The sequence below is a fragment of the Brachionichthys hirsutus genome, unplaced genomic scaffold (genome assembly GCF_040956055.1).
Source record: "Brachionichthys hirsutus isolate HB-005 unplaced genomic scaffold, CSIRO-AGI_Bhir_v1 contig_933, whole genome shotgun sequence".
NCBI classification, from domain to species: Eukaryota; Metazoa; Chordata; class Actinopteri; order Lophiiformes; family Brachionichthyidae; genus Brachionichthys; species Brachionichthys hirsutus.
In genome coordinates this window covers 1-25,000 of record NW_027180949.1, presented here as the reverse complement: position 1 = coordinate 25,000, position 25,000 = coordinate 1, and the positions used below count along the sequence as shown (strand labels likewise).

General features: G+C 47.3%; 1 protein-coding gene and 18 non-coding genes across 19 annotated transcripts; 18 read left to right on the top strand and 1 right to left on the bottom strand.

Moving 5' to 3' along the window:
* The first annotated feature begins 464 nt into the window (after window positions 1–464).
* On the top strand, window positions 465–547 carry trnal-aag (transfer RNA leucine (anticodon AAG)). Its single transcript has one exon. It is a non-coding gene; the product is annotated as a tRNA-Leu (tRNA).
* A 246-nt stretch (window positions 548–793) lies between these two features.
* On the top strand, window positions 794–864 carry trnag-gcc (transfer RNA glycine (anticodon GCC)). Its single transcript has one exon. It is a non-coding gene; the product is annotated as a tRNA-Gly (tRNA).
* Window positions 865–1,839: 975 nt separating this feature from the next.
* trnag-gcc (transfer RNA glycine (anticodon GCC)) lies at window positions 1,840–1,910 on the top strand. The gene has a single exon. It is a non-coding gene; the product is annotated as a tRNA-Gly (tRNA).
* A 646-nt stretch (window positions 1,911–2,556) lies between these two features.
* trnal-aag (transfer RNA leucine (anticodon AAG)) lies at window positions 2,557–2,639 on the top strand. Its single transcript has one exon. It is a non-coding gene; the product is annotated as a tRNA-Leu (tRNA).
* A 246-nt stretch (window positions 2,640–2,885) lies between these two features.
* Window positions 2,886–2,956, top strand: trnag-gcc (transfer RNA glycine (anticodon GCC)). Its single transcript has one exon. It is a non-coding gene; the product is annotated as a tRNA-Gly (tRNA).
* A 975-nt stretch (window positions 2,957–3,931) lies between these two features.
* Window positions 3,932–4,002, top strand: trnag-gcc (transfer RNA glycine (anticodon GCC)). Its single transcript has one exon. It is a non-coding gene; the product is annotated as a tRNA-Gly (tRNA).
* Window positions 4,003–4,648: 646 nt separating this feature from the next.
* Window positions 4,649–4,731, top strand: trnal-aag (transfer RNA leucine (anticodon AAG)). The gene has a single exon. It is a non-coding gene; the product is annotated as a tRNA-Leu (tRNA).
* Window positions 4,732–4,975: 244 nt separating this feature from the next.
* trnag-gcc (transfer RNA glycine (anticodon GCC)) lies at window positions 4,976–5,046 on the top strand. Its single transcript has one exon. It is a non-coding gene; the product is annotated as a tRNA-Gly (tRNA).
* Window positions 5,047–8,828: 3,782 nt separating this feature from the next.
* trnal-aag (transfer RNA leucine (anticodon AAG)) lies at window positions 8,829–8,911 on the top strand. The gene has a single exon. It is a non-coding gene; the product is annotated as a tRNA-Leu (tRNA).
* A 246-nt stretch (window positions 8,912–9,157) lies between these two features.
* trnag-gcc (transfer RNA glycine (anticodon GCC)) lies at window positions 9,158–9,228 on the top strand. Its single transcript has one exon. It is a non-coding gene; the product is annotated as a tRNA-Gly (tRNA).
* A 975-nt stretch (window positions 9,229–10,203) lies between these two features.
* trnag-gcc (transfer RNA glycine (anticodon GCC)) lies at window positions 10,204–10,274 on the top strand. The gene has a single exon. It is a non-coding gene; the product is annotated as a tRNA-Gly (tRNA).
* Window positions 10,275–11,959: 1,685 nt separating this feature from the next.
* trnal-aag (transfer RNA leucine (anticodon AAG)) lies at window positions 11,960–12,042 on the top strand. The gene has a single exon. It is a non-coding gene; the product is annotated as a tRNA-Leu (tRNA).
* Window positions 12,043–12,288: 246 nt separating this feature from the next.
* trnag-gcc (transfer RNA glycine (anticodon GCC)) lies at window positions 12,289–12,359 on the top strand. The gene has a single exon. It is a non-coding gene; the product is annotated as a tRNA-Gly (tRNA).
* Window positions 12,360–13,005: 646 nt separating this feature from the next.
* Window positions 13,006–13,088, top strand: trnal-aag (transfer RNA leucine (anticodon AAG)). The gene has a single exon. It is a non-coding gene; the product is annotated as a tRNA-Leu (tRNA).
* Window positions 13,089–13,334: 246 nt separating this feature from the next.
* trnag-gcc (transfer RNA glycine (anticodon GCC)) lies at window positions 13,335–13,405 on the top strand. Its single transcript has one exon. It is a non-coding gene; the product is annotated as a tRNA-Gly (tRNA).
* Window positions 13,406–14,051: 646 nt separating this feature from the next.
* Window positions 14,052–14,134, top strand: trnal-aag (transfer RNA leucine (anticodon AAG)). Its single transcript has one exon. It is a non-coding gene; the product is annotated as a tRNA-Leu (tRNA).
* Window positions 14,135–14,380: 246 nt separating this feature from the next.
* On the top strand, window positions 14,381–14,451 carry trnag-gcc (transfer RNA glycine (anticodon GCC)). The gene has a single exon. It is a non-coding gene; the product is annotated as a tRNA-Gly (tRNA).
* A 1,692-nt stretch (window positions 14,452–16,143) lies between these two features.
* trnal-aag (transfer RNA leucine (anticodon AAG)) lies at window positions 16,144–16,226 on the top strand. The gene has a single exon. It is a non-coding gene; the product is annotated as a tRNA-Leu (tRNA).
* Window positions 16,227–20,791: 4,565 nt separating this feature from the next.
* On the bottom strand, window positions 20,792–24,588 carry LOC137916980 (semaphorin-4B-like; the record flags this gene model as incomplete). The annotated part of the gene is made up of 4 exons (XM_068759885.1): window positions 20,792–21,594; window positions 21,779–21,861; window positions 23,180–23,343; window positions 24,469–24,588. Coding segments are annotated over 4 exons (1,170 nt in total), but the record flags the coding sequence as incomplete, so codon positions are not given.
* Between the last annotated feature and the right edge of the window lie 412 nt (window positions 24,589–25,000).

The window sequence follows — 25,000 nt, the reverse complement described above, 5'->3', positions numbered from 1 at the left end:
ATATTATCAGTTGAAGACTGCGTGGTTTTGGACTGCTTGTTCGTGATTTGCTTCTCTGGCAATGGAAACTGATGCTGTATTGGTACTATGGTGCTACTACATCTCGTTCAGATGCCTCCTGGACATCTCCATCGGATGGTGGTCCGGGCATGGTCCACCAGGAGGATGCCTTGAGAAGACGGAGGACACACTGGAGAGACTTTGTCTCTCGGCTGACCGGGCAATGCCTTGGGAATCCACTGGAGGAGGTGTCTTTGGCAAGGGAAGTCTGGAAATACCTGCTCATCCTGTTGCCTTCATGACACGGGTCTGGATTAGTGGTGGAACATGGATGGATAGTGGTACTATGATGCCATAATTTGATTTCCAACTGTTGACCTGCGTTTCGGCTTGATCGCTTACATTTATGGTGACAATCGATCGATGTGGGTTGCCTTGAGTTTTGTGAACATTCTTGCTGGGTAGTCAGGATGGCCGAGCGGTCTAAGGCGCTGCGTTAAGGTCGCAGTCTCCTCTGGATGCGTGGGTTTAAATCCCACTTCTGACAGCTTCAACTTGACTCAGGTAGAGTCATTTAACAAAATTTTTAGTCTTTCTTTATTTCACCGTCAGAACATTTTACTGAAGAGTTCACATATAAATATTTTGGAGCCAGGTCTAGTCAGGGGATGACAAAAGTCCAACGATGTCATGCTCTGCAGACCATGAATTTCCATGCAAAACGTCCATGACTATGTAATAACAGATTGTTTTAGATCCCGTTCTGATTCCATCATTTTGTCTGGTCTTTTAAGCATTGGTGGTTCAGTGGTAGAATTCTCGCCTGCCATGCGGGAGACCTGGGTTCAATTCCCAGCCAACGCAAACTTGCTTCTTGTGGGAGATGTTAAACTAACAGCGACTCAATGCTGAATAAACTAACTTTATGTGACACATTCTTGGACTTCAGAGTGTCGGAAGACTTTGTTTGTCTCACATTCTGGGCACAATGGCAAAGCTAACCTCATCAAGTGAAACCTTCAGTGTGTCTCAATGTGCATCATGAGAGCTGATCAGTTGAAGACTGTGTGGTTTTGGACTGCTTGTTCGTGATTTGCTTCTCTGGCAGTGGAAACTGATGCTGTATTGGTACTATGCTGCTACTACATCTCGTTCAGATGCCTCCTGGACATCTCCATCGGATGGTGGTCCGGGCATGGTCCACCAGGAGGATGCCTTGAGAAGACGGAGGACACACTGGAGAGACTTTGTCTCTCGGCTGACCAGGCAATGCCTTGGGAATCCACTGGAGGAGGTGTCTTTGGCAAGGGAAGTCTGGAAATACCTGCTCATCCTGTTGCCTTTGTGACACTGGCCTGGATTAGTGGTGGAACATGGATGGATAGTGGTACTATGATGCCATAATTTGATTTCCAACCGTTGACCTGCGTTTCGGCTTGATTGCTTACATTTATGGTGACAATCGATCGATGTGGGTTGCCTTGAGTTTTGTGAACTCCCTTGTGGGGTAGTCAGGATGGCGGAGTGGTCTAAGGCGCTGCGTTCAGGTCGCAGTCTCCTCTGGATGCGTGGGTTTAAATCCCACTTCTGACAGCTTCAACTTGACTCAGGTAGAGTCATTTAACAAAATTTTTAGTCTTTCTTTATTTCACCATCAGAACATTTTACTGAAGAGTTCACATATAAATATTTTGGAGCCAGGTCTAGTCAGGGGATGACAAAAGTCCAACGATGTCATGCTCTGCAGACCATGAATTTCCATGCAAAACGTCCATGACTATGTAATAACAGATTGTTTTAGATCCCGTTCTGATTCCATCATTTTGTCTGGTCTTTTAAGCATTGGTGGTTCAGTGGTAGAATTCTCGCCTGCCATGCGGGAGACCTGGGTTCAATTCCCAGCCAACGCAAACTTGCTTCTTGTGGGAGATGTTAAACTAACAGCGACTCAATGCTGAATAAACTAACTTTATGTGACACATTCTTGGACTTCAGAGTGTCGGAAGACTTTGTTTGTCTCACATTCTGGGCACAATGGCAAAGCTAACCTCATCAAGTGAAACCTTCAGTGTGTCTCAATGTGCATCATGAGATATTATCAGTTGAAGACTGCGTGGTTTTGGACTGCTTGTTCGTGATTTGCTTCTCTGGCAATGGAAACTGATGCTGTATTGGTACTATGGTGCTACTACATCTCGTTCAGATGCCTCCTGGACATCTCCATCGGATGGTGGTCCGGGCATGGTCCACCAGGAGGATGCCTTGAGAAGACGGAGGACACACTGGAGAGACTTTGTCTCTCGGCTGACCGGGCAATGCCTTGGGAATCCACTGGAGGAGGTGTCTTTGGCAAGGGAAGTCTGGAAATACCTGCTCATCCTGTTGCCTTCATGACACGGGTCTGGATTAGTGGTGGAACATGGATGGATAGTGGTACTATGATGCCATAATTTGATTTCCAACTGTTGACCTGCGTTTCGGCTTGATCGCTTACATTTATGGTGACAATCGATCGATGTGGGTTGCCTTGAGTTTTGTGAACATTCTTGCTGGGTAGTCAGGATGGCCGAGCGGTCTAAGGCGCTGCGTTAAGGTCGCAGTCTCCTCTGGATGCGTGGGTTTAAATCCCACTTCTGACAGCTTCAACTTGACTCAGGTAGAGTCATTTAACAAAATTTTTAGTCTTTCTTTATTTCACCGTCAGAACATTTTACTGAAGAGTTCACATATAAATATTTTGGAGCCAGGTCTAGTCAGGGGATGACAAAAGTCCAACGATGTCATGCTCTGCAGACCATGAATTTCCATGCAAAACGTCCATGACTATGTAATAACAGATTGTTTTAGATCCCGTTCTGATTCCATCATTTTGTCTGGTCTTTTAAGCATTGGTGGTTCAGTGGTAGAATTCTCGCCTGCCATGCGGGAGACCTGGGTTCAATTCCCAGCCAACGCAAACTTGCTTCTTGTGGGAGATGTTAAACTAACAGCGACTCAATGCTGAATAAACTAACTTTATGTGACACATTCTTGGACTTCAGAGTGTCGGAAGACTTTGTTTGTCTCACATTCTGGGCACAATGGCAAAGCTAACCTCATCAAGTGAAACCTTCAGTGTGTCTCAATGTGCATCATGAGAGCTGATCAGTTGAAGACTGTGTGGTTTTGGACTGCTTGTTCGTGATTTGCTTCTCTGGCAGTGGAAACTGATGCTGTATTGGTACTATGCTGCTACTACATCTCGTTCAGATGCCTCCTGGACATCTCCATCGGATGGTGGTCCGGGCATGGTCCACCAGGAGGATGCCTTGAGAAGACGGAGGACACACTGGAGAGACTTTGTCTCTCGGCTGACCAGGCAATGCCTTGGGAATCCACTGGAGGAGGTGTCTTTGGCAAGGGAAGTCTGGAAATACCTGCTCATCCTGTTGCCTTTGTGACACTGGCCTGGATTAGTGGTGGAACATGGATGGATAGTGGTACTATGATGCCATAATTTGATTTCCAACCGTTGACCTGCGTTTCGGCTTGATTGCTTACATTTATGGTGACAATCGATCGATGTGGGTTGCCTTGAGTTTTGTGAACTCCCTTGTGGGGTAGTCAGGATGGCGGAGTGGTCTAAGGCGCTGCGTTCAGGTCGCAGTCTCCTCTGGATGCGTGGGTTTAAATCCCACTTCTGACAGCTTCAACTTGACTCAGGTAGAGTCATTTAACAAAATTTTTAGTCTTTCTTTATTTCACCATCAGAACATTTTACTGAAGAGTTCACATATAAATATTTTGGAGCCAGGTCTAGTCAGGGGATGACAAAAGTCCAACGATGTCATGCTCTGCAGACCATGAATTTCCATGCAAAACGTCCATGACTATGTAATAACAGATTGTTTTAGATCCCGTTCTGATTCCATCATTTTGTCTGGTCTTTTAAGCATTGGTGGTTCAGTGGTAGAATTCTCGCCTGCCATGCGGGAGACCTGGGTTCAATTCCCAGCCAACGCAAACTTGCTTCTTGTGGGAGATGTTAAACTAACAGCGACTCAATGCTGAATAAACTAACTTTATGTGACACATTCTTGGACTTCAGAGTGTCGGAAGACTTTGTTTGTCTCACATTCTGGGCACAATGGCAAAGCTAACCTCATCAAGTGAAACCTTCAGTGTGTCTCAATGTGCATCATGAGATATTATCAGTTGAAGACTGCGTGGTTTTGGACTGCTTGTTCGTGATTTGCTTCTCTGGCAATGGAAACTGATGCTGTATTGGTACTATGGTGCTACTACATCTCGTTCAGATGCCTCCTGGACATCTCCATCGGATGGTGGTCCGGGCATGGTCCACCAGGAGGATGCCTTGAGAAGACGGAGGACACACTGGAGAGACTTTGTCTCTCGGCTGACCGGGCAATGCCTTGGGAATCCACTGGAGGAGGTGTCTTTGGCAAGGGAAGTCTGGAAATACCTGCTCATCCTGTTGCCTTCATGACACGGGTCTGGATTAGTGGTGGAACATGGATGGATAGTGGTACTATGATGCCATAATTTGATTTCCAACTGTTGACCTGCGTTTCGGCTTGATCGCTTACATTTATGGTGACAATCGATCGATGTGGGTTGCCTTGAGTTTTGTGAACATTCTTGCTGGGTAGTCAGGATGGCCGAGCGGTCTAAGGCGCTGCGTTAAGGTCGCAGTCTCCTCTGGATGCGTGGGTTTAAATCCCACTTCTGACAGCTTCAACTTGACTCAGGTAGAGTCATTTAACAAAATTTTTAGTCTTTCTTTATTTCACCGTCAGAACATTTTACTGAAGAGTTCACATATAAATATTTTGGAGCCAGGTCTAGTCAGGGGATGACAAAAGTCCAACGATGTCATGCTCTGCAGACCATGAATTTCCATGCAAAACGTCCATGACTGTAATAACAGATTGTTTTAGATCCCGTTCTGATTCCATCATTTTGTCTGGTCTTTTAAGCGTTGGTGGTTCAGTGGTAGAATTCTCGCCTGCCATGCGGGAGGCCTGGGTTCAATTTCCAGCCAACGCAAACTTGCTTCTTGTGGAAGATGTTAAACTAACAGCGACTCAATGCTGAATAAACTAACTTTATGTGACACATTCTCGGACTTCAGGGTGTCGGAAGACTTTGTTTGTCTCACATTCTGGACACAATGCCAAAGCTGACCTCATCAAGTGAAACCTTCAGTGTGTCTCAATGTGCATCATGAGAGCTGATCAGTTGAAGACTGTGTGGTTTTGGACTGCTTGTTCGTGATTTGCTTCTCTGGCAGTGGAAACTGATGCTGTATTGGTACTATGCTGCTACTACATCTCGTTCAGATGCCTCCTGGACACCTCCATCGGATGGTGGTCCGGGCATGGTCCACCAGGAGGATGCCTTGAGAAGACGGAGGACACACTGGAGAGACTTTGTCTCTCGGCTGACCAGGCAATGCCTTGGGAATCCACTGGAGGAGGTGTCTTTGGCAAGGGAAGTCTGGAAATACCTGCTCATCCTGTTGCCTTTGTGACACTGGCCTGGATTAGTGGTGGAACATGGATGGATAGTGGTACTATGATGCCATAATTTGATTTCCAACCGTTGACCTGCGTTTCGGCTTGATTGCTTACATTTATGGTGACAATCAATCGATGTGGTTTCCTTGAGTTTTGTGAACTCTCTTGTGGGGTAGTCAGGATGGCGGAGTGGTCTAAGGTGCTGGGTTCAGGTCGCAGTCTCCTCTGGAGGCATGGGTTCAAATCCCACTTCTGACAGCTTTAACTTGACTCAGGTAAATTCATTTAACAAAATTTTGATTCTTTCTATATTTCACCGTCAGAACATTTTACTGAAGAGTTCACATAAAAATATTTTGGAGCCAGGTCTAGTCAGGGGATGGCAAAAGTCCAACGATGTCATGCTCTGCAGACCATGAATTTACATGCAAAACGTCCATGACTATGTTCTAACAGATTGTTTTAGATCCCGTTCTGATTCCATCATTTTGCCCGGTCTTTTAAGCATTGGTGGTTCAGTGGTAGAATTCTAGCCTGCCATGCGGGAGACCTAGGTTCAATTCCCAGCCAATGCAACCTTGCTTCTTGTGAACGATGTTAAACTAACAGCGGCTCAATGCTGAATAAACTAACTTTATGTGACACATTCTCGGACTTCAGAGTGTCGGAAGACTTTGTTTGTCTCACATTCTGGACACAATGCCAAAGCTAACCTCATCAAGTGAAACCTTCAGTGTGTCTCAATGTGCATCAGGAGAGATGATTAGTTGAAGACTGCATGGTTCTGGACTGCTTGTTCGTGATTTGCTTCTCTGGCAATGGAAACTGATGCTCTATTGGTACTATGCTGCTACTACGTCTCATTCAGGTGCCTCCTGGACACCTCCATCGGATGGTGGTCCGGGCATGGTCCACCAGACGGATGCCTTGAGAAGACGGAGGACACACTGGAGAGACTTTGTCTCTCGGCTGACCGGGCAATGCCTTGGGAATCCACTGGAGGAGGTGTCTTTGGCAAGGGAAGTCTGGAAATACCTGCTCATCCTGTTGCCTTCGTGACACGGGTCTGGATTAGTGGTGGAACATGGATGGATAGTGGTACTATGATGCCATAATTTGATTTCCAACTGTTGACCTGCGTTTCGGCTTGATCGCTTACATTTATGGTGACAATCAATCGATGTGGGTTACCTTGAGTTTTGTGAACTCTCTTGCCGGGTAGTCAGGATGGCCGAGTGGTCTAAGGCGCTGCGTTCAGGTAGCAGTCTCCTCTGGAGGCGTGGGTTCAAATTCCACTTCTGACAGCTTTAACTTGACTCAGGTAAAGTCATTTAACAAAATTTTTAGTCTTTCTATATTTCACCGTCAGAACATTTTACTGAAGAGTTCACATATATTTATTTTGGAGCCAGGTCTAGTCAGGGGATGACAAAAGTCCAACGATGTCATGCTCTGCAGACCATGAATTTCCATGCAAAACGTCCATGACTATGTAATAACAGATTGTTTTAGATCCCGTTCTGATTCCATCATTTTGTCCGGTCTTTTGAGCATTGGTGGCTCAGTGGTATAATTCTCGCCTGCCGTGTGGGAGACCTGGGTTCAATTCCCAGCCAATGCAAACTTGCTTCTTGTGGAAGATGTTAAACTAACAGCGGCTCAATGCTGAATAAACTAACTTTACGTGACACATTCTCGGACTTCAGAGTGTCGGAAGACTTTGTTTGTCTCACATTCTGGACACAATGCCAAAGCTAACCTCGTCAAGTGAAACCTTCAGTGTGTCTCAATGTGCATCATGAGAGATGATCAGTTGAAGACTGCGTGGTTTTGGACTGCTTGTTCGTGATTTGCTTCTCTGGCAGTGGAAACTGAAGCTGTATTGGTACTATGCTGCTACTACATCTTGTTCAGATGCCTCCTGGACACCTCCATCGGATGGTGGTCCGGGCATGGTCCACCAGGAGGATGCCTTGAGAAGACGGAGGACACACTGGAGAGACTTTGTCTCTCGGCTGACCGGGCAATGCCTTGGGAATCCACTGGAGGAGGTGTCTTTGGCAAGGGAAGTCTGGAAATACCTGCTCATCCTGTTGCCTTCGTGACACTGGCCTGGATTAGTGGTGGAACATGGATGGATAGTGGTACTATGATGCCATAATTTGATTTCCAACCGTTGACCTTTGTTTCGGCTTGATTGCTTACATTTATGGTGACAATCAATCGATGTGGGTTGCCTTGAGTTTTGTGAACCCTCTCGCAGGGTAGTCAGGATGGCCGAGTGGTCTAAGGCGCTGCGTTCAGGTAGCAGTCTCCTCTGGAGGCGTGGGTTCAAATTCCACTTCTGACAGCTTTAACTTGACTCAGGTAAAGTCATTTAACAAAATTTTTAGTCTTTCTATATTTCACCGTCAGAACATTTTACTGAAGAGTTCACATATATTTATTTTGGAGCCAGGTCTAGTCAGGGGATGACAAAAGTCCAACGATGTCATGCTCTGCAGACCATGAATTTCCATGCAAAACGTCCATGACTATGTAATAACAGATTGTTTTAGATCCCGTTCTGATTCCATCATTTTGTCCGGTCTTTTGAGCGTTGGTGGCTCAGTGGTAGAATTCTCGCCTGCCATGTGGGAGACCTGGGCTCAATTCCCAGCCAATGCAAACTTGCTTCTTGTGGAAGATGTTAAACTAACAGCGGCTCAATGCTGAATAAACTAACTTTACGTGACACATTCTCGGACTTCAGAGTGTCGGAAGACTTTGTTTGTCTCACATTCTGGACACAATGCCAAAGCTAACCTCGTCAAGTGAAACCTTCAGTGTGTCTCAATGTGCATCATGAGATGTGATCAGTTGAAGACTGTGTGGTTTTGGACTGCTTGTTTGTGATTTGCTTCTCTGGCAGCGGAAAGTGATGCTGTATTGGTACTATGCTGCTACTACATCTCATTCAGATGCCTCCTGGACATCTCCATCGGATGGTGGTCCCGGCATGGTCCACCAGGAGGATGCCTGGAGAAGACAGAAAACACACTGGAGAGACTTTGTCTCTCGGCTGACCGGGCAATGCCTTGGGAATCCACTGGAGGAGGTGTCTTTGGCAAGGGAAGTTGGAAATACCTGCTCATCCTGTTGCCTTCGTGACACTGGCCTGGATTAGTGGTGGAACATGGATGGATAGTGGTACTATGATGCCATAATTTGATTTCCAACTGTTGACCTGCGTTTCGGTTTGATCGCTTACATTTATGGTGACAATCGATCGATGTGGGTTGCCTTGAGTTTTGTGAACACCCTTGCTGGGTGGTCAGGATGGCCGAGTGGTCTAAGGTGCTGCGTTAAGGTCGTAGTCTCCTCTGGAGGCGTGGGTTCAAATCCCACTTCTGGCAACTTTAACTTGACTCAGGTGAAGTCATTTAACAAAATTTTTAGTCTTTCTTTATTTCACCGTCAGAACATTTTACTGAAGAGTTCACATATATTTATTTTGGAGCCAGGTCTAGTCAGGGGATGACAAAAGTCCAACGATGTCATGCTCTGCAGACCATGAATTTACATGCAAAACGTCCATGACTATGTAATAACAGATTGTTTTAGATCCCGTTCTGATTCCATCATTTTGCCCGGTCTTTTAAGCATTGGTGGTTCAGTGGTAGAATTCTCGCCTGCCATGTGGGAGACCTGGGTTCAATTCCCAGCCAATGCAAACTTGCTTCTTGTGGAAGATGTTAAACTACCAGCGACTCAATGCTGAGTAAACTAACTTTATGTGACACATTCTCGGACTTCAGAGTGTCGGAAGACTTTCTTTGTCTCACATTCTGGACACAATGCCAAAGCTAACCTCATCAAGTGAAACCTTCCGTGTGTCTCAATGTGCATCATGAGAGATGATCAGTTGAAGACTGCGTGGTTTTGGACTGCTTGTTCGTGATTTGCTTCTCTGGCAGTGGAAACTGATGCTGTATTGGTACTATGCTGCTACTACATCTCGTTCAGATGCCTCCTGGACACCTCCATCGGATGGTGGTCCAGGCATGGTCCACCAGAAGGATGCCTTGAGAAGACGGAGGACACACTGGAGAGACTTTGTCTCTCGGCTGACCGGGCAATGCCTTGGGAATCCACTGGAGGAGGTGTCTTTGGCAAGGGAAGTCTGGAAATACCTGCTCATCCTGTTGCCTTTGTGACACTGGCCTGGATTAGTGGTGGAACATGGATGGATAGTGGTACTATGATGCCATAATTTGATTTCCGACTGTTGACCTGCGTTTCGGCTTGATCGCTTACATTTATGGTGACAATCGATCGATGTGGGTTGCCTTGAGTTTTGTGAACACTCTCGCTGGGTAGTCAGGATGGCCGAGCTGTCTAAGGCGCTTGGTTAAGGTCGCAGTCTCCTCTGGAGGCGTGGGTTCAAATCCCACTTCTGGCAGCTTTAACTTGACTCAGGTGAAGTCATTTAACAAAATTTTGATTCTTTCTATATTTCACCGTCAGAACATTTTACTGAAGAGTTCACATATAAATATTTTGGAGCCAGGTCTAGTCAGGGGATGACAAAAGTCCAACGATGTCATGCTCTGCAGACCATGAATTTCCATGCAAAACGTCCATGACTATGTAATAACAGATTGCTTTAGATCCCGTTCTGATTCCATCATTTTGTCTGGTCTTTTAAGCATTGGTGGTTCAGTGGTAGAATTCTCGCCTGCCATGCGGGAGACCTGGGCTCAATTCCCAGCCAATGCAACCTTGCTTCTTGTGGAAGATGTTAAACTAACAGCGACTCAATGCTGAATAAACTAACTTTATGTGACACATTCTCGGACTTCAGAGTGTCGGAAGACTTTGTTTGTCTCACATTCTGGACACAATGCCAAAGCTAACCTCATCAAGTGAAACCTCCAGTGTGTCTCAATGTGCATCATGAGAGATGATTAGTTGAAGACTGCGTGGTTCTGGACTGCTTGTTCGTGATTTGCTTCTCTGGCAATGGAAACTGATGCTGTATTGGTACTATGCTGCTACTACATCTCATTCAGATGCCTCCTGGACACCTCCATTGGATGGTGGTCCGGGCATGGTCCACCAGGAGGATGCCTTGAGAAGACGGAGGACACACTGGAGAGACTTTGTCTCTTGGCTGACCGGGCAATGCCTTGGGAATCCACTGGAGGAGGTGTCTTTGGCAAGGGAAGTCTGGAAATACCTGCTCATCCTGTTGCCTTCGTGACACTGGCCTGGATTAGTGGTGGAACATGGATGGATAGTGGTACTATGATGCCATAATTTGATTTCCAACCGTTGACCTGCGTTTCGGCTTGATTGCTTACATTTATGGTGACAATCGATCGATGTGGGTTGACTTGAGTTTTGCGAACATTCTGGCTGGGTAGTTAGGATGGCCGAGCAGTCTAAGGCGCTGCGTTAAGGTCGCAGTCTCCTCTGGAGGCGTGGGTTTAAATCCCACTTCTGACAGCTTCAACTTGACTCAGGTAGAGTCATTTAACAAAATTTTTAGTCTTTCTTTATTTCACCGTCAGAACATTTTACTGAAGAGTTCACATATAAATATTTTGGAGCCAGGTCTAGTCAGGGGATGACAAAAGTCCAACGATGTCATGCTCTGCAGACCATGAATTTCCATGCAAAACGTCCATGACTATGTAATAACAGATTGTTTTAGATCCCGTTCTGATTCCATCATTTTGTCTGGTCTTTTAAGCATTGGTGGTTCAGTGGTAGAATTCTCGCCTGCCATGGCTGGGCTCAATTCCCAGCCAACGCAAACTCGCTTCTTGTGGAAGATGTTAAACTAACAGCGACTCAATGCTGAATAAACTAACTTTATGTGACACATTCTCGGACTTCAGAGTGTCGAAAGACCTTGTTTGTCTCACATTCTGGACACAATGCCAAAGCGAACCTCATCAAGTGAAACCTTCAGTGTGTCTCAATGTGCATCATGAGATGTGATCAGTTGAAGACTGCGTGGTTTTGGACTGCTTGTTCGTGATTTGCTTCTCTGGCAGTGGAAACTGATGCTGTATTGGTACTATGCTGCTACTACATCTCGTTCAGATGCCTCCTGGACACCTCCATCGGATGGTGGTCCGGGCATGGTCCACCAGGAGGATGCCTTGAGAAGACGGAGGACACACTGGAGAGACTTTGTCTCTCGGCTGACCAGGCAATGCCTTGGGAATCCACTGGAGGAGGTGTCTTTGGCAAGGGAAGTCTGGAAATACCTGCTCATCCTGTTGCCTTCGTGACACTGGCCTGGATTAGTGGTGGAACATGGATGGATAGTGGTACTATGATGCCATAATTTGATTTCCAACCGTTGACCTGCGTTTCGGCTTGATTGCTTACATTTATGGTGACAATCAATCGATGTGGGTTGCCTTGAGTTTTGTGAACTCTCCAGCAGGGTAGTCGGGATGGCTGAGCGGTCTAACGCGCTGCGTTAAGGTCGCAGTCTCCTCTGGAGGCGTGGGTTCAAATCCCGCTTCTGACAGCTTTAACTTGACTCAGGTAAATTCATTTAACAAAATTTTGATTCTTTCTATATTTCACCGTCAGAACATTTTACTGAAGAGTTCACATATAAATATTTTGGAGCCAGGTCTAGTCAGGGGATGACAAAAGTCCAACGATGTCATGCTCTGCAGACCATGAATTTCCATGCAAAACGTCCATGACTATGTAATAACAGATTGTTTTAGATCCCGTTCTGATTCCATCATTTTGTCTGGTCTTTTAAGCATTGGTGGTTCAGTGGTAGAATTCTCGCCTGCCATGCGGGAGACCTGGGCTCGATTCCCAGCCAATGCAACCTTGCTTCTTGTGGAAGATGTTAAACTAACAGCGACTCAATGCTGAATAAACTAACTTTATGTGACACATTCTCGGACTTCAGAGTGTCGGAAGACTTTGTTTGTCTCACATTCTGGACACAATGCCAAAGCTAACCTCATCAAGTGAAACCTCCAGTGTGTCTCAATGTGCATCATGAGAGATGATTAGTTGAAGACTGCGTGGTTCTGGACTGCTTGTTCGTGATTTGCTTCTCTGGCAATGGAAACTGATGCTGTATTGGTACTATGCTGCTACTACATCTCATTCAGATGCCTCCTGGACACCTCCATTGGATGGTGGTCCTGGCATGGTCCACCAGGAGGATGCCTTGAGAAGACGGAGGACACACTGGAGAGACTTTGTCTCTTGGCTGACCGGGCAATGCCTTGGGAATCCACTGGAGGAGGTGTCTTTGGCAAGGGAAGTCTGGAAATACCTGCTCATCCTGTTGCCTTCGTGACACTGGCCTGGATTAGTGGTGGAACATGGATGGATAGTGGTACTATGATGCCATAATTTGATTTCCAACCGTTGACCTGCATTTCGGCTTGATTGCTTACATTTATGGTGACAATCGATCGATGTGGGTTGACTTGAGTTTTGCGAACATTCTGGCTGGGTAGTTAGGATGGCCGAGCGGTCTAAGGCGCTGCGTTAAGGTCGCAGTCTCTTCTGGAGGCGTGGGTTTAAATCCCACTTCTGACAGCTTCAACTTGACTCAGGTAAAGCCATTTAACAAAATGTTTAGTCTTTCTTTATTTCACCGTCAGAACATTTTACTGAAGAGTTCACATATAAATATTTTGGAGCCAGGTCTAGTCAGGGGATGACAAAAGTCCAACAATGTCATGCTCTGCAGACCATGAATTTCCATGCAAAACGTCCATGACTATGTAATAACAGATTGTTTTAGATCCCGTTCTGATTCCATCATTTTGTCTGGTCTTTTAAGCATTGGTGGTTCAGTGGTAGAATTCTCGCCTGCCATGCGGGAGACCTGGGCTCGATTCCCAGCCAATGCAACCTTGCTTCTTGTGGAAGATGTTAAACTAACAGCGACTCAATGCTGAATAAACTAACTTTATGTGACACATTCTCGGACTTCAGAGTGTCGGAAGACTTTGTTTGTCTCACATTCTGGACACAATGCCAAAGCTAACCTCATCAAGTGAAACCTCCAGTGTGTCTCAATGTGCATCATGAGAGATGATTAGTTGAAGACTGCGTGGTTCTGGACTGCTTGTTCGTGATTTGCTTCTCTGGCAATGGAAACTGATGCTGTATTGGTACTATGCTGCTACTACATCTCATTCAGATGCCTCCTGGACACCTCCATTGGATGGTGGTCCTGGCATGGTCCACCAGGAGGATGCCTTGAGAAGACGGAGGACACACTGGAGAGACTTTGTCTCTTGGCTGACCGGGCAATGCCTTGGGAATCCACTGGAGGAGGTGTCTTTGGCAAGGGAAGTCTGGAAATACCTGCTCATCCTGTTGCCTTCGTGACACTGGCCTGGATTAGTGGTGGAACATGGATGGATAGTGGTACTATGATGCCATAATTTGATTTCCAACCGTTGACCTGCATTTCGGCTTGATTGCTTACATTTATGGTGACAATCGATCGATGTGGGTTGACTTGAGTTTTGCGAACATTCTGGCTGGGTAGTTAGGATGGCCGAGCGGTCTAAGGCGCTGCGTTAAGGTCGCAGTCTCTTCTGGAGGCGTGGGTTTAAATCCCACTTCTGACAGCTTCAACTTGACTCAGGTAAAGTCATTTAACAAAATGTTTAGTCTTTCTTTATTTCACCGTCAGAACATTTTACTGAAGAGTTCACATATAAATATTTTGGAGCCAGGTCTAGTCAGGGGATGACAAAAGTCCAACAATGTCATGCTCTGCAGACCATGAATTTCCATGCAAAACGTCCATGACTATGTAATAACAGATTGTTTTAGATCCCGTTCTGATTCCATCATTTTGTCTGGTCTTTTAAGCATTGGTGGTTCAGTGGTAGAATTCTCGCCTGCCATGCGGGAGACCTGGGTTCAATTCCCAGCCGACGCAAACTTGCGTCTTGTGGAAGATGTTAAACTGACAGCGACTCAATGCTGGATAAACTAACTTTATGTGACACATTCTCGGACTTCAGAGTGTCGGAAGACTTTGTTTGTCTCACATTCTGGACACAATGCCAAAGCTAACCTCATCAAGTAAAACCTTCAGTGTGTCTCATTGTGCATCATGAGAGATGATCAGTTGAAGACTGCGTGGTTTTGGACTGCTTGTTCGTGATTTGCTTCTCTGGCAGTGGAAACTGATGCTGTATTGGTACTATGCTGCTACTACATCTCGTTCAGATGCCTCCTGGACACCTCCATCGGATGGTGGTCCGGGCATGGTCCACCAGGAGGATGCCTTGAGAAGACGGAGGACACACTGGAGAGACTTTGTCTCTCGGCTGACCGGGCAATGCCTTGGGAATCCACTGGAGGAGGTGTCTTTGGCAAGGGAAGTCTGGAAATACCTGCTCATCCTGTTGCCTTCGTGACACTGGCCTGGATTAGTGGTGGAACATGGATGGATAGTGGTACTATGATGCCATAATTTGATTTCCAACCGTTGACCTGCGTTTCGGCTTGATTGCTTACATTTATGGTGACAATCAATCGATGTGGGTTGCCTTGAGTTTTGTGAACATTCTCGCTCGGTAGTCAGGATGGCCGAGCGGTCTAAGGCGCTGCGTTCAGGTCGCAGTCTCCTCTGGAGGCGTGTGTTTAAATCCCACTTCTGGCAGCTTTGACTTGACTCAGGTAAATTCATTTAACAAAAGGTTTAGTCTTTCTTTATTTCACCGTCAGAACATTTTACTGAAGAGTTCACATATAAATATTTTGGAGCCAGGTCTAGTCAGGGGATGACAAAAGTCCAACGATGTCATGCTCTGCAGACCATGAATTTCCATGCAAAACGTCCATGACTATGTAATAACAGATTGTTTTAGATCCCGTTCTGATTCCATCATTTTGTCTGGTATTTTAAGCATTGGTGGTTCAGTGGTAGAATTCTAGCCTGCCATGCGGGAGACCTGGGTTCAATTCCCAGCCGACGCAAACTTGCTTCTTGTGGAAGATGTTAAACTAACAGCGACTCAATGCTGAATAAACTAACTTTATGTGACACATTCTCGGACTTCAGAGTGTCGGAAGACTTTGTTTGTCTCACATTCTGGACACAATGCCAAAGCTAACCTCATCAAGTGAAACCTTCAGTGTGTCTCAATGTGCATCATGAGAGATGATCAGTTGAAGACTGCGTGGTTTTGGACTGCTTGTTCTTGATTTGCTTCTCTGGCAGTGGAAACTGATGCTGTATTGGTACTATGCTGCTACTACATCTCGTTCAGATGCCTCCTGGACACCTCCATCGGATGGTGGTCCGGGCATGGTCCACCAGGAGGATGCCTTGAGAAGACGGAGGACACACTGGAGAGACTTTGTCTCTCGGCTGACCAGGCAATGCCTTGGGAATCCACTGGAGGAGGTGTCTTTGGCAAGGGAAGTCTGGAAATACCTGCTCATCCTGTTGCCTTCGTGACACTGGCCTGGATTAGTGGTGGAACATGGATGGATAGTGGTACTATGATGCCATAATTTGATTTCCAACCGTTGACCTGCGTTTCGGCTTGATTGCTTACATTTATGGTGACAATCAATCGATGTGGGTTGCCTTGAGTTTTGTGAACATTCTCGCTCGGTAGTCAGGATGGCCGAGCGGTCTAAGGCGCTGCGTTAAGGTCGCAGTCTCCTCTGGAGGCGTGGGTTTAAATCCCACTTCTGACAGCTTCAACTTGACTCAGGTAAAGTCATTTAACAAAATGTTTAGTCTTTCTTTATTTCACCGTCAGAACATTTTACTGAAGAGTTCACATATAAATATTTTGGAGCCAGGTCTAGTCAGGGGATGACAAAAGTCCAACGATGTCATGCTCTGCAGACCATGAATTTCCATGAAAAACGTCCATGACTATGTAATAACAGATTGTTCTAGATCCCGTTCTGATTCCATCATTTTGTCTGGTCTTTTAAGCATTGGTGGTTCAGTGGTAGAATTCTCGCCTGCCATGGCTGGGCTCAATTCCCAGCCAACGCAAACTCGCTTCTTGTGGAAGATGTTAAACTAACAGCGACTCAATGCTGAATAAACTAACTTTATGTGACACATTCTCGGACTTCAGAGTGTCGGAAGACTTTGTTTGTCTCACATTCTGGACACAATGCCAAAGCTAACCTCATCAAGTGAAACCTTCAGTGTGTCTCAATGTGCATCATGAGAGATGATTAGTTGAAGACTGCGTGGTTCTGGACTGCTTGTTCGTGATTTGCTTCTCTGGCAATGGAAACTGATGCTGTATTGGTACTATGCTGCTACTACATCTCGTTCAGATGCCTCCTGGACACCTCCATCGGATGGTGGTCCGGGCATGGTCCACCAGGAGGATGCCTGGAGAAGACGGAGGACACACTGGAGAGACTTTGTCTCTCGGCTGACCAGGCAATGCCTTGGGAATCCACTGGAGGAGGTGTCTTTGGCAAGGGAAGTCTGGAAATACCCGCTCATCCTGTTGCCTTCGTGACACGGGCCTGGATTAGTGGTGGAACATGGATGGATAGTGATACTATGATGCCATAATTTGATTTCCAACTGTTGACCTGCGTTTCGGCTTGATCGCTTCCAATTGATGGAATGGTCTGAAAGTTGTGAAAATGTTGTTACCAGATCCAACACCCCCTGCAGCGAAGCCGAGGGTTCTTGCAAACAAAGCAAGACATCATCAGCATATTGTAGCTAGCTCCGAGCTCAGGGAAAAGAACCACGCTGGGACTGAGCCTGTATCAACAAGTGCCTTTATTGTGACACACAGGACGACTTCACCGCACATGAATACTGCGCTGAGGACATTTAATGCAACACCCCTCTCACTCATGGTGCCAAAAGCACAACCCAGTCACTCCCATGATGCATTGCGCCTCACACACAGCCCTCGTGATCGCTAGAATATAAATTAATTTTGTGTTCTGAGCCACCGTACAGAGAAAAATTAAATACAATAGATATCGTGCAATGGTTGATTTTCACATGATTTAATTAAAGTACATGGTGGTTGTGTTTTACTTACTTCTGGCTTATTTGAATTGGACGAATACAAAACATAGACACATGTAACACAGGTATCCGATGGTTGCATTATAGAGCTTATAGCTGAAGCTAATTTGCAGCACTTGTCCATAGATGGGCTTTCAACACAGACATTTATAAAAACATGAAAAGGAAGGAACATTTTCAAAAAGCGGTCTATGCATGTTTTTTTTTTAAATCAAGACAGAAAACAAAAACAAAACAGAGATGTAAGAGATAAAACTTAAGAGGGTACAACAGACAAGCACACTTTAGGGACGTTTAAACATGGGTACAGTGCTGCTGCTTGCACATCCAAGATTTCGTTTCTTTTTTGAAGGAGACCAGTTGTGTCATAGATCTTAGGTGGACAGGGAGCAGATTCCACAGACTAGCACCTTTCACAGAGAGAGCGGATTGTGCGAAAGATGTTTTTCGGGGGGCACCTTACAGTCCCCACCTGAGGCTGCCCGGGTGGACCTGCCAGAGCTCTGCAGTCTGCTGACAAACCTGCTCAGTGGTTCTGGTGCAAAGCCATTCACACATTTAAAAAACTGTTTAAGAGCACGTCTTACGTGAATAAAATGGAAGTTTTTAAAGAGTTAGAACCCAGGAACGGATTGATTATTTGTAAAGGCTCACCCAAAGGTGAGTCTGACTGATAGTGAGTCACACTTACACCCCCTGAAATACAGAACTTACCTGGATTCCAGGATTTGTGCATCACCTCTGTCTTTATTTAAATTTTCCAAGGAGTGTCCAGCTCTGCGTTGTTTTCTGATCTGTTTTTTTCCAGCGCCTTCCCGCCGAGTAGTTTATTGACTTTTATTATATAGCCTGGCTGGGTCTTTAGTTTTAGCGTTTTCCTGGACCTCAGCCAGTCCCAGATTCTTGACTGTGTGCTTTTCAGTCTTGAGTATTTTGTATCCTGTCCTCAGTATAATTGTGTGTTAATCAGGACGTTGACCCCGTCTCTGCATTCTGGGTTCCGCCAGCTGTTTTATCATGACACGCGATAAGGAGGGTGAAATGAAGACGAGTTGCATCAAGTTTGATTCACACAGAGAGAGGTATCAAGTTTCATGCCCTGGAGGGTGGCGTCACATGCCCCAGTCTCAGGTAAAGCATCTCGCCTCCCTGCGGGGGCTCTTTGAACCCTTGATGCCACCGCCCTGCTCCGGTTGTTGAGCCGTGTTTCTCCGCTCGCTCCTCACTCAGCTCAGTTGCGGTTTATTTCCTGCAGGTGAACAGGCAGACCAGACGAGGCGCACCTGAAGCTCATCTGTCAGGACACGCCTCCGCTTCTTATTCCCCGTGTGGTTCCTCCCTTCGCTTTGTATGTCCCAGTTCCCTCATCAGCAAGCATTTTGTAACATTTGTAAGTTTATATCCGCCTGTGTTTTTGCGTTAACCCTTTTCAGCTCCAGCTGGCCCCTAGTAGCTTTTGGTATTTAGTCCATTTTTGTTGGGCTGTGATTGGTGTCCTTTTCCTTTCTGGACTCCAGCCCGCCTGCCCAGCTGTCTGTCTTAGTACATTTTATTACAGGCAGTGTATTTCAATTACCGTTTTTCTGGCACCTGCTCGTCATTCTGTCTATTAAAATCATATTTCCCGCCTCCACCTCCGCATTTTGAGGTCCAGTTCAGCATGGAGCCGTAATACCTGAAGTACCTTTATGTACTTCATGGCTGCTTGGCTCAGAGTGATTTGTAACTCATCCATCTATTGCATTTACTCTGAATTGCTGATACAGGGAGCTAAAATATTAAGTCTGTACCCTGAGAAATCCACAATGCGTCTTGACGCTGCGTTTAATTAGGCGGTTTTCCAATATAACATTAAATGAAACACGACCATGTCTACAAATATTTCTACTGAGTCATTGATGTCTTTTCTTTACCTCTGCTTGTTTAACTGTGCCGAACACAGTATTCCACACACGTGCATTGCGTTTAGTCCTGACTAATAATATAACATGCACATTCAAGAAAGAAATGTCTCTGCAAAGACAAATGAATGCAAGTTGCTGCTGTTTCCATAGAAACATGCTTGCATCGCTAAGTCCTCTGCTTCTCTAACTCGTTTTCTTGAAGACAAGACAATCAGGAATCGTCTCGTCTCAGGCTGAAGCCTCGTCCAGCTGATTGTGGGCAAGAGGAAGGGCAAACGTCTCCAGCACCGCTGCTGCAAACAGAGAAAGAGGACGATTCTGTCCTCTTCAGCGGCACACGGACAAACAAGGACGTCTTCGTTTTGACGTTTGTGAACATGCCAGAGGCTTCGACTCTGAGGACCAGGGGCCAGAGAACGGACGACTTAATGCCTGCATTTTAGCGTATACTGACAGTTGGGTGAGTGATTTGTGATATTTAGCAATAAAGAGTTCTGGATGTGTGTGGTTTAAACTGTTTGGATAGAAAGGTGTGCACAAAACGTAATTATATAAAACATTTACTTCAAAAACAGTGGTCACTGAAAAGAGCGTCAAAGTGGTGTTTTGGAGGAAAACATTTAAAGGATGGATTTTGAAGCCGAAAAAACCCCCAAAGTTTTTATTAAATGCACACAAAATGCCTCCAGAGGGACGATGGCGAGTCCAAGCTGGCCCAAGTTGTTGTTGTTCCCGGACTGACCCCGTACAGCGAGACTCGCTGATGAACGCTACACTCCGTGCTGGGGGGGCCAGGCATCTTGGTTTGGGCCAGTACTGTAGATCTGCATGAGAAGACCCCTTTATTTGTGGTTGGAGGGACACTAACAGCTCAGCGCTACATCCGGGAGGTTCTGCGTCCCCGGGCAGTGTCCTTCCTCCAGCGGTCTCGGTATGTGGACCGTCTTCCAACAGGATAATGCTCGTCCACATGCTGCACGAGACTTCCTGGAAGGTCAGAACATTGAAACCCTGCCGTGCCCTGCACATTTAACAGATTGCATAGAACGCCCCTGGGTACCCGCGTCGCCCCCGTCCCTTGAACTAATCCAGGTTCTCTGAGAGGAGCGGCAGATCAACATACTACAACTGAATTTACTGTTTGCCCCACTTTAAAGATGAGGCAATGCGCCACGATCTTTTCACTTTTGTTTAATTTAAGCTCCACATGAACATCCTACCTCAGAAGTCCACCAAACAGAACCCCCCCGGCTGACAGTGAGCATGGCTCGGGGAACTGGTATGGACTCACCTCTGGAATGGTCTGGAACACAATCCAGTCTGTGGACTGGGACTGTTCAGACCGGAATGTTTGGCAAATGCCCATTAGAGCCTGCAAGAGCTCCGTTAGAAAGGAGCCCACTGGCTTGTCCACTGCGTTTGCTCAGAGGCTGGTTGCCCCTGATGCTTTCCTGCTCCGTGGGGGTGCTTCTGTCGGATTCCCTCGTAGGAGCTACAACCTGTGGAGACGTCCGTCTGTGGCATCGCTGCCTGATGACATACAGAAGGACGGTGATGAGCAGACTGAGGCAAAGCCCCAGCAGGACCGACACAACCACGAGCTCCGTTAGGTAGCAGGGGCCTTCGAATGACAGCAAGGGCTCCCCGCCCTGATAGCCTGATGTCCTCAAGGACGTGTTTCTGCCCAGCTGTCCCCTGGTGACCTGAATGTCCTTGTTGGACACTGTGGACTCAGCTTTTTCACGTTTTGTTTCTGTTCTTTTAGGCACCACAGCGGTTTGCAGTCCAGATCTAGGTCCCGGCCCGGTCACAGCCGTTGTGGCGGGTGTGGGACCTGCCAGAGGCCATGTGTTGGCAGTGGGCGGAGCTTGAGCCATGCGGCTGGTCTTCTGTTTCACGTCATAGACAGCCATCGTTTGTTCGTAGCCATTTTCAGCGGAGAGGCAGAGGTAGTGCCCCAGAGTGGTTGGGGTAGCCACGAAGCTTAGACTCCCGTCCTCCAGGTGCAGGTACAGGTCTGGGGACAGAAGACTGTTGGGGCGCTCCCACGTCTGCAGCGACAGGCGGGACACCGTGGGACACTGGAGCCGCACTACTTCATTCAGAGACACCGACACCAGCTGACCTGCGGGACATGAACCTGACATGCACATTACAAAAACCAAAACCCTCTCATGCCAACAGGAAACTCAACCCGCCAAAGGGACTGCTGTTCATGAAGAAAGCAATCCGTGTGGACATTAAATGAGATTTAAGTGTGTGTGTGTGTGTGTGTGGCGTCAGTCCTCGTGTGATTCTAATGTAAATATGTTGAGCTCACTTACCTGCCGGCAGTTTGTTTGGACAACATCTCAGTGAAAGACCGTTGCAGACCTCTTCAACATTTCCCCCGTCTATGTCCTGGCCACTGGGGAGGGACAGAAACCGTCAATGAGAACCCTGGTGTGAGCTCTCAAGATGAGATTTATTTTTGTGTGTCCCAATTATAAGTCATGACATTCAGTTCAATTCTTTTCATTTTATTTCTATGGCGCCAGATCTTAACAGGAAGTCATCTCAAGGCTCTTTAGAGCCTGAGTGTGGCACATTTGAGCAGCTCGTTGCGATCTCCAAAAGCCCCAGCCTCACTGTGTGGTTTATGTAGTCTCTCCAATTACCATCTACAAAGATGGTACATCTACAACGACGTACCGTCAGCAGCAAAAGGAGTCGCAGCCAAATCTGATACAATCCCTTCTCTTAAAGCTGCTGGTGACCGGAAGATCCGCAAGTTTGCAAACTGATCAGCCAAAACTGCTGAATGAAGGACTCCACATGGTCTTGGTGGGGAGAGGAGGTGTCTCCTTCTCATGGCCGTTGGACTGCAAAGATTCCTCTCTCGGGTTTTCCTCAGCCACTGAAGACCATCTCTCCTGGAAGCCATCTTTAACCTTGTACTCGGACAACTTCACATTTCTTTTGACAATGGCGCCGGGCACATCAACATGCTTGTTGGTGACACGATGTTTAGTGTCCTTCACCTTCACCCAAACCACTTCATTGACGCGGCGTATTGAGGCGACAGCCCGGGACTTTGAGGGTTCGTCTGTCCATGTGTTTTGTGTTTGCTTGACGTGCTCTATGCCTATTCCTCGATCGTCTCTGGTCAGACGAGTCTCGCTGTCTACGGGTAGGTAAAGTGCTACTGGGACCACTGGGAGGGGTCTCTCCTTCCACCTCCGTATGATCATAGTCCAGAGGCTGCATGGTAAGCCCAGTGCAGCGTCTTCTTTGGCTCGTCATTCAGTACTCTGGCTTAGACTCACCTAATTGACTCCTTCACGCTCTAGGTTGAGCAGGTCGTACAATATAATGTAATAAGGTATTACATTATCGGTAAGAATGTAATTACAATAACAAAACACAGAAACACGCACACGGAGCAACCAATCAGCACCGTCTTTCTCCTAAGCTGAACCTAATCGGCTAGACTCCGGCTTCTTCCGCGTGTGTTCCGGTCGCCTCGGCTCAACTCGTCTGTTCGGACTCCGGAAATGTGTTCCACTTCCGAGGGAATTTAAGCTCCATCTTTTTTTTTCTCGACTACCGAGTTCGAGAAGCAGGATTCCACTGCACTCGGGGAACTCGCACCACTGGTGTCCCCAATATTTATCCTAAAATGACTTAACCGCAATGTGTCTACTCAGGACAGTATGAAGCATTGTTGATGCATTGTCATTACTAACATGTTGGTTCGGTTGCCGGCGGCCTCCACACAAGCCCTGCCGACAGCGTCCCAACCGCAGAAGGGATCTCGGGCCAGAACGCACAGAGGACAGGTCCAGTAGAAGGAGCAGTTGGCAGTTGGAATCCTGACTACACCCTCTGATGTTCCAACATATATCAAACCCTGCAAGAAGAATGAGTGATCAAAACGGGTCAATTATTATGACAGCATTCTCAGATGATTTTACATGATCACTGTCGTCTGGTTGAATGGCACAAAGTAAGGAACGGACCCGAGTGGACCGGAGCCGGGCTAGCGGGGCGGATTATAACTGTTAGACGCTGATGGTTTAACAGTTCAAGTCATTTAACTGTGACTTGATGTAGGCCTCACTCGGCTCGGTACCTTAGCTACGGAGAGCTTCCTGCTCCTTCACTCGGCTCGGTACCTTAGCTACGGAGAGCTTCCTGCTCCTTCACTCGGCTCGGTACCTTAGCTACGGAGAGCTTCCTGCTCCTTCACTCGGCTCGGTACCTTAGCTACGGAGAGCTTCCTGCTCCTTCACTCGGCTCGGTACCTTAGCTACGGAGAGCTTCCTGCTCCTTCACTCGGCTCGGTACCTTAGCTACGGAGAGCTTCATGCTCCCTCACTCGGCTCGGTACCTTAGCTACGGAGAGCTTCCTGCTCCTTCACTCGGCTCGGTACCTTAGCTACGGAGAGCTTCCTGCTCCTTCACTCGGCTCGGTACCTTAGCTACGGAGAGCTTCCTGCTCCTTCACTCGGCTCGGTACCTTAGCTACGGAGAGCTTCATGCTCCCTCACTCGGCTCGGTACCTTAGCTACGGAGAGCTTCATGCTCCCTCACTCGGCTCGGTACCTTAGCTACGGAGAGCTTCCTGCTCCTTCACTCGGCTCGGTACCTTAGCTACGGAGAGCTTCATGCTCCTTCACTCGGCTCGGTACCTTAGCTACGGAGAGCTTCCTGCTCCCTCACTCGGCTCGGTACCTCAGCTACGGAGAGCTTCCTGCTCCCTCACTCGGATCGGTACCTTAGCTACGGAGAGCTTCCTGCTCCCTCACTCGGCTCGGTACCTCAGCTACGGAGAGCTTCCTGCTCCCTCACTCGGATCGGTACCTTAGCTACGGAGAGCTTCCTGCTCCTTCACTCGGCTCGGTACCTTAGCTACGGAGAGCTTCCTGCTCCTTCACTCGGCTCGGTACCTTAGCTACGGAGAGCTTCATGCTCCTTCACTCGGCTCGGTACCTTAGCTACGGAGAGCTTCCTGCTCCTTCACTCGGCTCGGTACCTTAGCTACGGAGAGCTTCATGCTCCTGACGGGCTGCGGCTGCTTAAACACCTGGACCTCCTCTACGACGTGGACCCCGCGCCGCAGCAGCACCGCTTTGTGCATGTAGCCAGACTCTGAAACAAAGTGAGAGACGAGTGCAGAGGTTTACACTGAGGATAGATTTAATGGTACCGACAGAAACACGATTCCCACTAATCTGCTGCTAATCTGCAGGCCAGAGTTTGACACCCATGCCCTGCCGTGGAGCAACCCAATCGCCCTGGAGCAACCCAATCGCTCTGGAGCAACCCAATCGCTCTGGAACAGCCCAATCGCTCTGGAGCAACCCAATCGCTCTGGAACAGCCCAATCGCTCTGGAGCAACCCAATCGCTCTGGAGCAACCCAATCGCTCTGGAGCAACCCAATCGCTCTGGAGCAACCCAATCGCCCTGGAGCAACCCAATCGCCCTGGAGCAACCCAATCGCCCTGGAGCAACCCAATCGCCCTGGAGCAACCCAATCGCCCTGGAGCAACCCAATCGTTCTGG